At 44.2% G+C, this 17,513-nt stretch overlaps 1 protein-coding gene across 1 annotated transcript in view; it reads left to right on the top strand.

Annotated features, from left to right (window-relative positions):
* SLCO4C1 (solute carrier organic anion transporter family member 4C1) overlaps positions 1-17,513 on the top strand; it is an 812,270-nt gene that overhangs the window by 112,064 nt on the left and 682,693 nt on the right. Inside the window, exon 2 of the mRNA XM_069625459.1 lies at positions 7,733-7,996. Within this exon, the coding sequence (XP_069481560.1) occupies positions 7,733-7,996 (264 nt within the window). The remainder of the gene's footprint in view (positions 1-7,732; positions 7,997-17,513) is intronic.

Here is a 17,513-nt window from a genome sequence, read left to right as displayed (position 1 = left end):
ATTAGGGGGGTACATGGGGATTCCAGCAGAGCGAATACCTGTATTGCAAGTGCCGTGGGCGGTTAGCACATTTCGGTACCTGGGGATAGATATATACCACACCGTGGAGGAAGAGCATAGGTGCAACACAGAAGTAGCCATTAAAAAAATTGAGAAGAGCATGCGTTTTTGGGCATAGCTGCCCTTAGCGATGATGGGGCGGGGAGCAATGCTAAAGATGGTGGTCCGGCCAAGGCTCCTACACTACTTCGGGAAAATACCGTACCTGATTCCTAAGAAGTTCTTCACCAAACTGAATAGCATGTGTAGGGACTTTTTGTAGCATGGCAAGTGAAATAGAGTGGCGTTATGGAAGCTACAGAACTTCCATGACAAAGGAGGGATAAAGCTGCCCAACTATGAGGCATACTACGTGGCAAGCCAATTACAGTATGTTGCCAAATGGCTCTCTGATGAAGAGACCTTGGAATTTAGGCTGTTTGGGCGTGATTGTGCACCTTTTTATTTGAAAGAAATGTTGTGGGTACCCAGGGCGGAAATGGTGGGGCACCCTAAAATGATGCTACTGGGGTGGAAGGTGTGGCGCAGGGCATGTCAAATGATGGGGAACCCGTCCCCATGCTCACCGCAGATACCACTGGTTGCATTGACGGGGGCAGACGTGCAGCTACGAATGATACTCAGGAACCACTAGGAACCGGCTGGGGTGGCAACAATGGGTGATATTTGGCGGGAGGGCTCTAGTGTTACTTTTGAGGGGCTGCGGGAAGAAACTGGGTTGCACGAGTGCCAGTATATTACGTATCATAGAATGGTACAGAGGATTAAGAGAACATGGCCTGAAACTGTGTTGGAGGAAGAATCAGATGCCACCATAGACATGATATACGACATAGCTGAGGGGGGGTCATGAGATTTCCAGATTGTATGAAATGCTGATGTCTAAAGTGGGGAAGGAGGTCACGCAGTTGAGACTAGATTGGGAAACGGAGGTTGGAGGCCCGATGGAAGACAGGATGTGGGAACGGGTGCAGGGGTATCATAAGAAGGTGTCTAGAAACGCGAGGCTGAAACAGATTCAGCTGTACATAACGCATAGGGCATATATGAAGCCTTGGAGGATATCGAGGTTTGAAAATACAGGACGGCAAGCATGCCCCAAGTGTGATGAGGAGAACGCGGGCATGCTGCATATGTTCTGGTCATGACGATCATAGAACATTTCTGGAGGGGAGTGAAAGGGAAACTGGAAGAAAAAGGGGTCAAGATTATAGTGGATACAGTGTGGGCCTGTCTGCTGGGGGGGTTCCCAAGTCCATAGAAGCTCAGGCACGTGAGTAAGCTGAGGGATCTGGCTTATGTGCTTGCAAAGAGGAGGATTGCCATAGGATGGAAGACATGCCATGTGCTAAAGGTAGAGGTGTGGTGGAGAGATTTGCAAAAATGGGCAGAAGCCGAAACCATGGCATGGCAAGAAGTGAGTAGCACAGGGGGGGAGGAGGAGACTGAGTCCTGGAAATCACTGATAGCCGAACTGTTTGGGTCATTAGATGAACCGGCAGAGCCTGTAGAAGAGGAGACCGAACCACAGGATGCGGAAACTGAAGGTCTAATGCAATAGACTTGTAGAGGGGGGTGGGATGAGGGAAGTAGTGGCTAGAAGTTATGAAAGTGTAATGAAACCGTTGGAACATGCATTGTTTGTTTGGTTTGTATTGTTTGGTTGTGTTTATAACTCAAAAAATGTTTTTTAAAAAAAAGAAAGGTTGTTTGAATGAAATCACATATTTTGAGGAAAAGAAATCATTATGAAAAGCCTGATCTACCGAGCTTACACCAGATCAGAAGCAAGCTTCTATAGCAAACACAACTCCTGCTACATTAGCCCATTTTTCCGCAAGAGCTAATAACACAAATGTTCGGTATGTCTAGGTGATGGCATCCAGTAGAGAAATAGAGAGATAGTTAGCGGCCATGTCAAGATCACCCTGAATATTGGGATAAAGTCAGCCCTCCTCCTGCTACTCAGGATCAGCTCATTCAAAGTTATAATGTTAAATAATTCACACACATTGATGGTTCAGATCCATGTAAATCAAAAGGGATGTTATGAAGCCCTGGGCTTTGTTGAATAACTGGGAATTGGGGGATTGTTATGTTCAGATGTGGGTGAATGGTGGATAAAAAGAAAGAGGATAATGCCTGAACTTCAGGTGCCAGATTACGGAAAGGTTGCACCAGTGCAAGTGCAAGGTTGCACGGTATTAGCATCACGGCAAAGTTTGCCGTATTTCTATAAACACTGGGACATACTTGAAAAATATTTAATCATGACACCAGGTACATTTATTTTAATCTCAAAACAATTTTTTCACAAATATTCTTTAGATATTTACATTATTTACATTACTTTCGATAAGCACGAATGTGACACGGACAGGTTTGGTATTCTAAAAATGGGGGGTACAACTGTGGAATATTTAGGTAAAGTTCCTTAAAAAAGTGCACACTTGGATACAACAATTAGGTAAAACAGAACTTGAGAAAGTGCTACCCGGGACTACTTTCAGTCCAGGTATAGCTAACAGACAGTGTACACAACACTATATACAAACACAGATCATCAACACTGTAGTGTTTCGGCCACAGGGGGCTTGATTTAAGCACATTATTATGGTGGCCTTCATCAGGAGAGATGTGTACAGTGGTTCTGTCTGTGGGTATTATCTGTGGGGGAAAGGATGACTGTAAGGATCTCAGATTTTTTGTTTCTTATATGAGGTTACTTAATAACGGCTAAATGATGCCTAGAGTATACACATTCATGTGTATTAAGTACGTCTTACCGTCAACTGAGTGTTCGGCGGTGTGGCTGTGCTTAAGAGTCCCTCATTTCATCATGGAGGACTGTAGTGTAATGAATACACTATAGCAGTTTGACCTGGGTTACCCGGATCAAAGATTTCAACAGGATCCACTAGGTCTATTATTGGCCTTTAGAGGTTTCAGATCTGTGTGAGGGGAGACAACAAAATGTCTGTGTGTCATTTCCCAAAACAGACTGTGGTGGCACCACAGTATAGTAAGTCGCGGTGTACTTGTTTGTAGGTGCCCTGAGTGGGAGGGTAGGGCATCACAAAGAGCGTAACAATAATGTCTAAACGCTCTTGGTCTTGAAAAAAGGTTGTGAGATTAACTAACAAGAACACGTGATGGTGTGTTCTATTACAAGTCATGGCACCTTATAAATTGGAGGCTGTGCCAGAATGGCACGTGTCGGTGTAGCATAGCTGTACACAAACAAATGTTGGTATGGTTAAAATGGTGCTGACAGGAGTGCTCAGTATTATCTCGCATGATTGTGCTGACCGGAGTTGCCAAACCCAGGGTGGGTTTGAAGTAAGGGAGCAGGTTGATCATCCTGTGTGCCTCTAAGTAAAGAATGGTAAGGTGCAGCCCCTGGCGTACTGATTGGTCTCTCGTGTAAACGGCTCTTACCGGCGTAATGACTACGAAGATCTCGCAGCGGTCACGGCATGTCAGGAATGCTGGTTGCTGTGGGAATCGAGGAGACAGCTTGCACTAGAACCACGCCGAAGGGTTCGATGGCGAATCAGGAGAGGTCTTGTGGACCAATGGGGTGCTAGGTGTGCGCCTCGGATGACGTCAGTGCACACTGTGGAAACCGAAACTGCGTTGGATAGGCTTGAGACTCCTCTAAGGCAATGGGTCATGAATGCGTCCCGCCCCAAATTGGCTCGAGCAAATCAGGGTAGGGGTGTGCGCTTTAGCAGGCGTGTTGGCCGTTAACCAAAAGTGAAACCCGGCCTGATGGGTTCACGGGTCTGTCAATAAGAACTTCTGAAGAGTTCAGTTTTCAGTAGGTTACCCGATCGGTACATGTGCAGGTTCAGAAAGTTGATAGATTGAAAATCACATTCGATGGCCCTTATCGACTGGTTTGATCGTGACGGATCTGTCCATGTTGAGTGCACTGAGGGATGTCCTTTCTCCTTTGCGCAAGTTTTATTGATAAAGGTTTTTTTGTGCTAGTCCAGCGGTAACAGTTTTGATTACTATTTTCTCAAAAGTATCAAACTCTCCAGGGATGGTGTGTGGAGGTGGCATAAAATTGAACTTCGGTTTGAAGTCTGTGGTGTTTTCTCGTGGTCTTTCTGGTTCCTGTGGGATCGTATTTTCTGTCCTGTTTCTCCGGTAGATATATCTCAAAGAAGTATTTAAGTTGGTTCCGAAAAAACCTTGTGAATTCTGCTTCTGTTTTGAAGGAGTCTGCTTTGGTGGCTGGGACAAAGGATAAACCTCTTTCTAGGAGTGTTTGTTCTGAGTTATTCAATATTCTTGATGATAAGTTTGAGATGGGGATTGATGTCACAGCTGGTTGCGAATATGTTGGTTGGAATGCCGTCTTTTTGGGTTGTGCCTATTTTACCACAAGACATGTACAGCAGGAGAATATCCAAAGTTCATCAAACACGGCCAAGATGTCTATCTGCTTTTGCAATTGCACTTGCTAGATAACAGCTATATGTTCATGTATATGCATCTGTTTAAACACTCTATCACATATGCATTTCAGAGCAATCACAAGGACTACCCACTCTTAGCGCACATCCCCATCGCATGGGCTTCGTACCTTACTACGTCCTCCAGGATGCACAGCACTGCTGCCAGTCCTCGGCACCTCAGCGCTGTGTTTTGTTGACAGACCCGTGAACCCATCAGGCTGGGTTTCCCTTTTGGTTAACGGCCAACACTCCGGCTAATGCGCACACCCCTACCCTGATTTGCTCGAGCCAATTTGGGGTGGGACGCATTCATGACCCATTGCCTTAGAGGAGTCTCAAGCCTATCCAATGCAGTTTCGGTTTCCACAGTGTGCACTGACGTCATCCGACGCGCACACCTAGTACCCCATTGGTCCACAAGTCCTCTCCTGATTCCCCAGCGAACCCTTGGGCGTGATTCTAGTGTGAGCTGTCTCCCCGATTCCCACAGCAACCACCATTCCTGACATGCCGTGACCGCAGCAAGATCTTCGTAGTCATTACGCCGGTAAGAGCCGTTTACACGAGAGACAGATCAGTACGGCAGGGGTCTGCACCTTACCATTCTTTACTTAGAGGCACACAGGATGACCAACCTGCTCCCTTACTTCAAACCCACCCTGGGTTTGGCCACTCCGGTCAGCACAATCATGCAAGATAATACTGAGCACTACTGTCAGCACCATTTTAACTATACCAACATTTGTTTGTGTACAGCTATGCTACACCGACACGTGCCATTCTGGCACAGCCTCCAATTTATATGGTGCCATGACTTGTAATAGAACACACCATCACGCGTTCTTGTTAGTTAATTTCACAACCTTTTTTCAGGACCAAGAGCGTTTAGACATTATTGTTACGCTCTTTGTGACGCCCTACCCTCCCACTCACGGCACCTACAAACTAGTACACCGCAGCTTAATATACCGTGGTGCCACCACAGTCTGTTTTGGGAAATGACACACAGACATTTTTTGTCTCCCCTCACACAGATCTGAGACCTCTAAAGGCCAATAATAAGCCTAGTGGATCCTGTTGAAATCTTTGATCCGGGTACCCCAGGTCAAACTGCTGCAGTGTATTCATTACACTACAGTCCTCCATGATGAAATGAGGGACTCTTAAGCACAGCCACACCGCCGAACTCTCAGTTGACGGTAAGCTGTACTCTAATACACACAAATGTGTATACTTTAGGCACCATTTAGCTGTTATTAAGTAACCTCATATAAGAAACAAAGAATCTGAGATCCTTACAGTCATCCTTTCCCCCACAGAAAATACCCACAGACAGAACCACTGTACACATCTCTCCTGATGAAGGCCACCATAATAACGTGCTTAAATCAAGCCCCCTGTGGCCGAAACACTACAGTGTTGATGATATGTGACACAACTGTTTAACCCTGTTGTATGTTTGTATATAGTGTTGTGTACACTGTCTGTTAGATATACCTGGACTGAAAGTAGTCCCGGGTAGCATTTTCTCAAATTCTGTTTTACTTAATTGTTGTATCCACTTGTGCACTTTTTTAGGGAACTTTACCTCAATATTCCAGAGGTTTGTACACAGTTGTACTCCCCATTTTTAGAATACCAAACCTGTCCGTGTCACTTTCGTGCTTATAGAAAGTAATGTAAATAATGTAAATATCTAAAGATTATTTGTGAAAAAATTGTTTTGAGATTAAAATAAATGTTTCCAAAACTATTTAACTGTATGGTGATCTCACATCCTGATTCCTTTTGATATTGATATATGTACCCTCCTGGGCATATCAGGACCCTGGCAGGCGCCCTTCAGATATAATCATGACACCAGGGCAAAAATTGCTGTAATGCAAACAAAGATACATTTTCTATGCATTTTTGTACCAGGGCAAAGTGTGCCCTACTTGTAAAACAGTATTAGCACGAGAGCAAACTTTGCCCTGGAGCAGAAATGCAGTAAAATGTATCTTTTTGCACTAGGGCATTTTTTGCACTGATGCTTAGAACATGCCAAACAGCACTAGTCATGGTGCAATGGTTTTCTAACATATCTCAGTGTTTTCAGAAAAAGGGCAAACCTTGCCCTACTGCTAATACCGGGCAACTTTGCACTTGCTGCGGTGCACATTTCTGTAATCTGGCACCCATAATATTACATGGTTTGTTGTAACGGTCTTTGAAACTTACCGTGTTCTGGCAGACATCTGGCGTACAGTTCTCAAAGAGTCAGGTTTCTTCCCTTTGATTTACTTACTCTGCCAACATTTTACATCTGCATGTGCAGAACTTGAAACCATGCACGGGGTTTCCTAATGTGGTCACAAGGGAGATCAGCTATGCAGATGTGAAATCAACCTCTGTTTGGTCGACTTCATTTTGGTCGCCAACTTTTGATTTGGTAGGTGTGTTAGTGGATTAATGGATAGTAAAGAGTAGGCAGTGGAAAAGGGTGGTGAGCAGGTGGAGTGGCGGCATGGGGGATCCGATGGTCAACAAAACAGTGGCGACCAAAATTAAATCAACCAAACAGAGGTTCATTTAACAACATTGAATCGGGCCATCATAATTGAAACTTTTTATATTCAGACCAACTTCTCTAATAAGGCCTAATTACCTATTCTAACCATTCTTTTCGTTTTCTATGCTTTATCACATACACATATTATAAAAAAAGTTGAAAGTAAACATAAAGCACAGGAAAAATCTTTATACACAAATCTGGGTATTGTAGATCAGCTGTTTTGCCAGCTGAACAAAGTAACATTTTTAATAGTATTTTTTTATGAATGCATTTTGCTAGCACATATGTATCCTTCTTAGCCAGGAATCCGACCCATATCCAGAATCCTTCCTGAATATAACATCCATGTACACATCATTAGTAGGCTACGCTTTTCCAGAACGGCCTCGCCTTTGCATCCTCTCTCTAGAAAGTCCATTCAGATCCACATCATAGAAATGTTCGAAAAGCTCAATCACAATGAAATGCACCAGTTAGGCCTTGCTCCATGGACTAGTGGCTAAACTAAAGATAGCCAAAAAGTCACTTCATTGTGTTTGTTTTCTGCTGTTTCACTTAATCTTGGCGGCCCTGCACAAGCTTCAATATATGTATCTTTAATAGACCCATGCAGCGGCGCCGTCACTGATGAAATGATGTTCTTTTTCGACAGGGACTGTTGTGAACGGCCTAGTGAACGTCAGTATTTCCACAATTGAGAAGCGCTATCAGCTGAACAGCTCCCTGACAGGCGTGGTGGCCGCCAGCTATGACATTGCCTTCTGCGTCTTATCGCTCTTTGTGTCTTTCTATGGACAAAGAGGCCACAAGCCCCGGTGGCTCGCCTTTTCAGCCTTCTTGATTGGTCTTGGAGCAATCATCTTTTCCTTGCCGCACTTTACGAGTGGACTATATGAATATGGAGCTGATTTTGAAGGTAAGACGTGTGAAAATTGTCAAGATACAAAAGAAAGCTCTTGATATTTTATTTCTTTGTTTAGAACGAGGATTGCTATGGTTTAAAAGTCTAACTCACATGTAGTTGTCAAAAACGGTTTAGAATGCGTCTCCTAGTATTAAATTTACAAGAACCATGAGGATTCATGAATGTCGTGACAGTCCTGCTTCGTTCAATGAATGCACAGATTGGGCCTCATTACGAGTTTGGAGGTAGCCATGACGCTATTTGCGGCATGGCTGCCTCCCAACTCGGGTCCGGGTTCGGGTTTCCTGAATGGGGACTTACCGGGTCATTCCAACCTTGGAGAACCCGGTATTTCCCCATTCAGGGAAGCTATCCCCATTCCCATTTCAGCCCCCATAGGGCTCAATGGGAATGGGGAGGGAGCTAATAACGGGCCTGTTATTAACGGGCCCGTTATTAGCTCCCTGGTCTTTAGCGGCTCCTGCTAAGTGCGGCTGGTTTCACCAGCTGCCCTTAGCGGGACCCGCTAAAGGACCACGGACCGTAAATTTCTGTCTGCTCAGAATTCCATCGCACGATGGAATTCTGAGCAGACACAAATTTACGGTCGCGTCGCCTTCCACAATTGCGAGGCAGTTTGAGAATTTATCCTGGCATTGTCCTACGTTTAAATTGTGAAGACTAATTGCTGTGATTTAAGCCTCTGATGAAGAGCTGTACGCAGCTTGAAACACGTGTCAAAAAATTCCAATTCCTTGGCGCAGAGAGACTGGGACATCCTTTGTTCTCTTTAACTTTCCTCGTGGATCTATATTGGCAGTATATCCACACCACCCAGATACCTGCAGCCTTGGTGTTCGATTTTTCCATTCGATATACAAGCGCTGTGGACCTGTGACTTTTTCTGCCATAACTTTGTTCTTGTTCCTAAGTACACTACGAAAAATATGGTTACAATATCACTGTAATGCAGTGGTCTTCAAACTTTGTTGGCCTGGGCCCCCCTGAGCAAAATGTCGGCAGGTCGGGACCACGCCATTAAATGCCAAATGGACAAAGAGTCCAAATGGCTATGAACTATAGGGTCCCATCGCCGCACCCTGCTCCCAGTATAGTCCCTGGGCTCTCCCACCCGCTCCCATCACAGTCTCTGGACTCCCACATCCCACTCCTAGCCCAGTCCCTGGGCTCTCCCCACCCCACCACAGACCCTGGGCTCTCCCTACCCTGCTCCCACCACTATCCCATGGCTCCCCCCATCCTGCTCCCATCACAGTCCCTGGCCTCCCCACCCTGTTCCCAGCACAGTCGTAGGGCCAGCAGCGGCTGGTGAATTTTTGTAAGCGGAGGGGCCTAAAATATTTCCCTCGGATATGTCATTGCGATTCAGCGTAGTGAGGGAGCCAGAACCAATCAAGAGGGTTTCGGGGTGTGGTGGTTTCTCCCCCCGGGAAATGCTTTAAAATAATGGGTTAAAATGCTGCATTTTAGAGCAGACTTTTTTCTAATTAACCTTATTTACCACTCTTACCTCCCATCCGAAAACTGCACAGTTTATTAACCAGTCTTTCTAGAACAAGGGTCACCATGTGAGGCAGTAGAAGGAAAGAAGAAGCAACATTTGTACAGATCTCTTTGTACCTGTCAGGGTGGATGGTTCTTGATTTAGGCTCACTTGTTTTAGACCTGTAATGACAGTACTATTTCAGTATCTGCACACCTACTGTTGGACTCTCAAGCACCTAGCATTAGAAAAACCACTAGCATTTCAATACCAAAAGGGTACCTCTACTGTAGGGCTAATACAAATTTGTTTCCTGTGTCAGGCACGTTTGTCTCACTCTTGCAGTCACATACATAGTTCATTATTTTATTGCAGCAGTGACATTCCTCTCTCATTTGGTGGTACTTGTTTTTGTAATGTTGCACTGGTCACCTTGCAGTAGTTATATATAAATTGCGCTTGTGCCTGTCCTACTGAGGATTACCTTTCCGTATTGCAGTGGTGGCGTCCTGTGTGAGGTGTGCTTGAGTCATTCTTGCACTGAAGGATGCATTTCAATAATTTAATACAGGGCGTTTGTCCTGGTTGAGGTGTTTGTTTTAATCCTGCAGTGTGAGTCGCATTTTAGTATTTCAGTGCCGGTGTCTATTCCTGTGTGATGTAGGCTTGTTTCAATCCTTCAGTGATGGTCGCAATTCAGTGTTTTATTGTTCGTGTCATGTTCTGGCTGAGGTATCTAAGGGCCATTTTCACTTATGCCCTCTCCTGCCTTGAGGAGCACTTGTTTTAATCTTGCATCCATTGTCACCTTTCAATTCTGCAATGCTGGTGTCCTGTGTGAGGTGAATTGATTGTGGTCATGTCATTGGTGTCACCATCAAGCATTGAAGTGATGGTGTCGAGTCTGATAAAAGGCACACTTGTTTCAGTTCCCCCAGTGGAAATGTCCTCTCTGGTGAATTCATGTGTCTTCAGCAAAAGCCACCTGATAAATAGTGGTGTGCCTGAGCTGGGTTCCCGAGTTTGTTTGTTTGTTTGTTTATTTATTTATACAGCGCTCCAGACCCAGGAGTAAAAGGGCGCTTAAGCACAGGTTACAATATATATAGAATTTACAGTTATACATTTTGTAGAAGCAATATACAATATATACAGTCAGAAGTAATTAGAGTATACAAATTAAACATTTGAGTGGTATGTGCAGTATATACAGTAGTCATGAGTTTTAGTCCGATTTGTTCGAGTGAAATCTCTGTTGCAGAAATTAAAGTTGTGTCTAATTGTGATCAACAGTGCTCCCTGATTTCTAATGGAAAAAGCCCCACTAAACCAATTGTGCACATATGACACCCAGAGAGCAAGTACCCTGTGCTATGAAATGAACGCTTGGCACCATATGGCTGCTTATAAATCACCTATATAAAACAACATTCTGAAGCGGCTGCTGGCGACATCAAGGTACAATATAAAATTCACAAATATTTGAAATTAATGAGTCATTTAATAAATGTTTCTCTCTTTCCTTCACAATGCACTAACATACAAACCTAAGCTGACATGATTAAACATGTAGTGATAAAGCCCACAGTTTTGGTTTTTGTGTGGAAAGGAGATAGGTCTTTGCAGGCATTACCTTACCAGTGGTATGTGTCCATAAAATGGTGACAGCTGGTGAATCGTGTGAGTACCTGAGCATGTGCATGGCAGTGGTTTCCAAACTATCTATCTATATAAGAGCCAACAGTGGCTTTGCCAAAGCTTGTTTTGTTTGCCATTTTTTGTGGCGAAAGAAATTATCAAAGCAGATTTCAATTCCTTTTAAAGCTTTGAAAAAATGTCAGGCGAGAATTTTTTCAAAAAGAACCCAGAAAACAGGAATCCCTAGATATGTGTGATCAAGCATGCGAAGGTCAGTATCCTGTAGAAAGACCTATCACGGGTGCAAATCCCTTAGCTTGTCAGCAATGACCCTATTTTTATGGTGCTCCTCAAACATCTGCATTTTAAATAACACACTTAACTAATGTCATGGATTAACAGAACTTGCAAGATCCAATGCCCAATAGTGTAGAGAGCTACACTACTGTATGTTGTGGCCATTATACTATATGCTAAATCTGGTCTTCAGCATGCAATGAATATTGTGTGTAATTATAACCGTGTGCAAGTAAATGGTACTATTGCACACAATATTCACTGCATGCTGAAGACCAGATTTTCTTTTTATTCTAGAATCTAGATTCCAGTCTAGATTGTAGACTAAAAAAGACAATTGTATTTTTTAATGCAGACTGTGGGTGTGACCCGCTGGACATGAGGATGCGTTCCCCCAGGGGGTCCTGCCCCCACAGTTTGAATACTGCTACTGTAATATGATATGCATTTCATACAAGAATGGATCCCCATATGTATTGTTAATATCAGTGTGTATAGGCCCATATTACCAAATTACTGAGAATGCAAGCAGACGTACAAGGCCAAATGATAATGATGTGTTATTATATAGCACTTACATGCTTTATATAGAACAAATATACCTGTGTTGGTACTCATTTATCAACCTCAGAAGGATGTAAGGCTGAGTTGGTTTTGCCGGGATTCGAACCTGCAAACTGACGATCACAGACACATCGCTGCAGCAAGTGCTCAACCCACTGAGCTATCTTAAAGCTATAGCTAACTTAACGGCTATAGTGAAATGAGCAATTACATGTCTGAATGTTCTAAAACTCAGAAAGCAAATTACACTCTGTAGTGGATACCTTTAAACTGGTGACAGATTTAACAGGTCAGTTCATCTGCAGGTCTGGTGTGAAGCTGGCCACATGTCAAGCCTACGTGGATCTACTTTTCAGGCTTCAGTGTTTGGCCTTACACAGCATCCCGTACTCTGGGCACTCGTTACCTCATACATGCAAACTAACATCCTGAACAGCATGCCCTGGAGATAGGCAATATAGACACATTACAACAAGGCATTTATTGTGGCACAATGAAGGCAATGGCCACTTGATGTGCTATGGTCAAACATTTCTACACTGTACATAAGCTTTGGAACAAGGATTTTGTCAAGAGACCGAGGACAGCGAGATGGAATGTCTTGTGATGATCATAATAGAGACAACAGCAGCAAAACACATGCTATCACTGCAACTTGCAAAAAGCAAAATACATTTATTTATAGTCCCAAATGGATGCCTATTCTACTCTAAATGCTTTTTGGATTTTTAGTCTGCTTTGTGATTTTGAGGTGTTTAATTAAATCAGTGACTCACCCCCTGAAGTGTCCCTGAACTAAACCTTTAATGAGTCTAGTGATTATTGTATGGAATTACAGAAAGACAAATTATTTGTTGTTCCTATTCTTTCTTATTTAGGGTCACGGCTCAAAGTGGTACATTTGTGGAAGCCCCTGTTTTTTAAGAGGCCTGAACAAGAAAGCCACCAAATCCAGAAACAAAGAGCCACGTGGTTCTGGTCCCAGCCCAGCAGTTTCCTCTTAAAAAAAAAAAAAAAAAACATGTCTTCTTTTTTTTTTAGGGGTAGCAAGGGAGACCACATGGGTAGCAAGGGAGTGACCCCTAAATGACGTCTCTGTCTTTGGTCCAATAAAAGCGTAGAAAGACTACTTACAAACATAGGGCCAGCTTCTCAGAAAGTAGCGCAAATGAAAGGAGCACATTCTCTGCGCTCCTTTCATTTGCGCTACTTTCTGAAATGCTCAGGCCACCCTATTCACAAAGGTAAAGTAATCATTTCAGAAAGGGTTGGACAATAGCTGAATTATTTAGTGTCCTGCCTTTTGCATACACGCTCCCGACTCTAATGTATGCCAGGCTCCCAGCAACCAATTGGTTGCTAGGAGTACATTTCACCCATACAGGTTAAAGGGCCTGTCTCAGTGAAATCCTTTTTTTTAAAGCATTTCCATCCATGTTTGGGGGATGGAAATGCGAGTGTGACAGCCGCAGTTAAAACCACAAATGGTACAGTTCAAGAACAAATCATGATGGTCTGAAACTGCACAGCAGACGTGCGGAGATCGGCACGCACAATTGTTAGCTGGGATTATAAACCGTGATTTTGCAGCAAGCAAACTGTATTATATCCACACTTGAACAATTAAAAGACTGGAAATGTGATTAGAAAATATGCCCTATTTTTTTAGACAGGCTCTCGTGAAGCCGAAACACGTGTAAATACATGGCACCCCACCATTGTACACAATCGCTTGCATTAACTCACTTTCAATACAATTTCCTTGAAAAATAACACTGTGTGGTGCAGTTATTGTGTGTGAAAACATTAACCACCATACTTAACCATGGAGGTAGGGCCTTTTGTTCCTCCGAAACCCTTCACACCAACTCGACACGTCCTTACGGAAGAGAAATCAGGTCGCAGGCATGAGAAGTTGCACCCCTGAGAATAACCCCTCAAAATAGGTTTCGGATACAATAACAAATCATGTCAGGATCAAAAGGCACAGGGAGGTGACACTTGTTTTTGGTCATTTTTAAGCGCATTGCATTTGGGATTTTGGGATGCACTTTAAAATGCCCAGAACGCCCCCTGAGTTGTGAAAGTACACAAAGGGGGACTAGAGCATCTGAATGAGCACATCGAAGATCCTCTAATTCAGAGGCCCTTTCTGAATTGGGCTGCTACTCAAAAAAGGTTGTGAGAATCTGGCCCCGAATCTCCTCCCGTTTACAGTCCCCCCCGGAAACTTCATCTACCCTCCAATTTCTGCTCACACCTCCAAGACATCCATCACCTCCCCATATTCTGCTGCTAACATTTCTCACTGTTTCCCCTTAAAATCTCTCAAATTCATGACACTCTCACAGCCCTCCTCTCTCTGCCCCCGAACACTCTACCAGCCTCTCCCTTACCTCTTCTACTCTCAACTCCTTCTACCCCACCTTTCCTATTGAATTAGCACCCATCCTTTGCAGTGCCAACACATCTTGCACTCCAATCGACCCTTTTCCTCCCCAAATGGTCAAACACTTAGCCTCAATCACCTGCCGTGTCTCTATAACCTCTCTCTCTCTGCTGGGCTCTTCCCTGCCACCTTCAAATCTGCAATTGTCTACCATTTGGTTTCTCTCCTTCAAAGGTCCTTCAGCGTGTGGTCTTTGATTGGATCACTGAGTACTATGACAATAAAGGCCTTGGAGATCCACTACATTCTACCCTCGGCAGTGACTGCTCCACCGAGACTGCACTCATGCATATGTCCAACGTTTTCTCTAATGCTCACCACGCCAAACTCTCTTCTATACTTATCCTTTGGGATTTCTATGATGCCTTCAACACTGTTGCCCTCTTCTCTTTCCTTCTCACTCTGAAGCTTACTCCTTCCTATCTACTCTTTCCACCCTCCAGAGAAAGTCCTCAACTTTGCTACCTCCACTCTTTGCAATCTACCCACATCCTCCTCCACTTCTACCTACAGACTACATGCTGGTTGGCTCTCCATGTGCAACTGCTCGCTCTCTTTTCTAGTTCCTTCTACCAGTCTACAAAGCTATCGAAGGACTTGCTCCTAAGTCCCTGTGTCATTGTATCTCAGTTTACTCACCATCTTATTACCTACGATCTTCCTCCAAACGAAACCTCACCATCCCATACCCTTGCTTTGCCTCCTGTCTCTTCCACTTTTTCTCTGTCCTCGCCCCACTCCTGTAGAACCCACTGCCCATAGCCATCAAAGTTAGCCCAACTGTGGATCTCTTCAAATCTCAGGTTATAATTCACTTACTTGCTAAAGAGAGAGCTCCCCTGCCATACCGCCATCCCCCCTATCTGACCCCACCACTGCCCCAGTGACACTTACTAATGTAATGTTCTTAATGTATATAGTACTCCTCTTTAGTCTCTAGCACTAGGTTAATGTTACTTTTGTAAGTCGCCTGTTTTCTTATATAGTTATATATTTTTTCTGTTTGTTTTGTGTTGTCCCTGGTATATTTCCCACCCTCAAAAACTGGCTGACCACTTGTTCTCATCTTGTGCTATTGTACAGGCACACTTTGTGGGAATACAGTTAATATTACTTTAATTTCTCCAAATGAGTCTGGACATTCTCAGTAAAGCAAAATCTGTAGGAGGATGCTTATGGCACAGACCATTGAAGAGGGAGCAAGTAAAAGCTTTAGGTACAGTGTCCCACTGAGGGCAACATCCAGAATCTTTTGCCTCGTCATCTTGGAAATATGCCAAATAAAACAGACATCTTCACATAACTGTACCTAATGAATGCAACAAATTCAGTCAGTACAAAATGCATTGCCGATATTGTTGACCCAGCAGGTAACTCTGCTGGGGCATTATAGATTGTGTTCCTTTCCACGGTTCTGGCTTCATTCATTGGGAAATCAACCCTCCCTTCCAGATCTGACAACATTGCATTGTCTCTGCAGAATAGCTCAGGGGCAACATGATCGCCTTGGAAGCAAAACGACACGGAGCAACACAGGGTCGATCCGCGGGTCCGTGCTTAAAAACCTCTGGCTATTAAGTGCGTTATAAATGAACCATTTGGGGCAAGAGTTGATACATTGTTCACAAGAGGAGTTGCTGATCTCTATTAGAGAAGCTGAGGAATATAGTTTGGAATTCTGTGTGCATTGCGTGACAGCCACGCGGGCCAAAAGAGGAACATGCAACATGTATTCTGAGTCACAGACTCTATCTTGCGTCCCAGTTGAAGACAGGTCTTCCACAGCAAAACAGACCGAGACAGTCTGTCGGCCCACCTGGGTAGAAGTATTATTATCACCTTTCTGGGGGCCACGTGCAGCCTTGGGGTAAATGTTAGTGATTTTTAATGTGCCACTACCCTTAGGTAGCATGGTCATGGATTTGCTACGACCCACTTGTGAGACGGACGCAACAGGTGTAGTTGTCTTGCGTTGATTGTTTTGATACTCACTTCATGCTATCCACCTCGGCAGGGTGGCCTTACTTAAATCAGTAAAGCACTCACCCTTTGCTTCTGTGCCCCTGAGCAACTGCCACAACTGCACTTAGCAGTGCACTTTGCGCCCTCTTCACGTGGCGGCGCTGCATAACTAATGACCTCCTCTTCCTCCGTCAAACAGTGCTGCATGCATAAAGAAAGGACTCCCAGTAGTGCACCAGGCACAATATCCTGGCATGAATGCACAGCAGCAAAGCCGGGTTTGGAAATCACTTTGCTAGCCAGCCACCATCATTGGGATCCTTCCTCTGCCGCAACGCTGCCACAACTGCACCTAGTAGTCGGGGATGGACTGGGAACCAAAAGAGGCCCTGAAAATAATGTTGACATTATTTTCAAACCCAACCCTTTTCCTATGCGAAAATGTGGAAATAAAACACAAAAGAGGCCCAGGGTGCAGAGGCCTACAGGGAAATCTCGAGAGTTCCCTGTAGGCCAGTGCACCCCTGTTAGCAGTGCATTTTGCTATTTTCAAAACAGCTTCTGTTTCTCCAGGAATTATTTTGGCTTGCATGCTCCTTGACACTGGATCGGGGAAAATATGTATGCCAAACAACTTTTCAAATTGAACAGTCATTGTCCCATGCCACTCTTCTGTAATATGTTAACGTTTGTCTCTAATATTTCCGCATCCTATGAGTACATATTAGCAATTGGGATATTTAAACTTTGACTTCAAATGGCAATAATGAAGGTTCTGTGGGACTTGGGACGAATGGCCCCTGCTGCACACCTGTTTTGTGTAGTGCGATGAACACCTGTTGAGCCTGTCTACCAGGGATAGACATGCATTGGTAAAGACAGCAGAGTCACACCGTGGATGAGGGGGCAACTCTGCTGGGTGAAACAGTAGACAGATACGCTCATCACATGGGCATCAGGTACCCTTTACACGAGCGAGAGATAGCTTACCCGACTTCACTTAATGAAGTCGTTAGGGATCTGTAGAAACATACCGTTTTCCCAAGTGGCCCAGTCAGGCTTTCATAACAAAGAAAACACAGTCATTCAAATAGGGAACGCTGTTTCACAATAAC

Source organism: Ambystoma mexicanum, chromosome 6p (genome assembly GCF_040938575.1).
Source record: "Ambystoma mexicanum isolate Mex_15411 chromosome 6p, UKY_AmexF1_1, whole genome shotgun sequence".
In the NCBI taxonomy this organism is placed as follows: Eukaryota; Metazoa; Chordata; class Amphibia; order Caudata; family Ambystomatidae; genus Ambystoma; species Ambystoma mexicanum.
The sequence above is the reverse complement of the archived record's forward strand: the minus strand, read 5'-3'. Positions and strand labels throughout refer to the sequence as shown.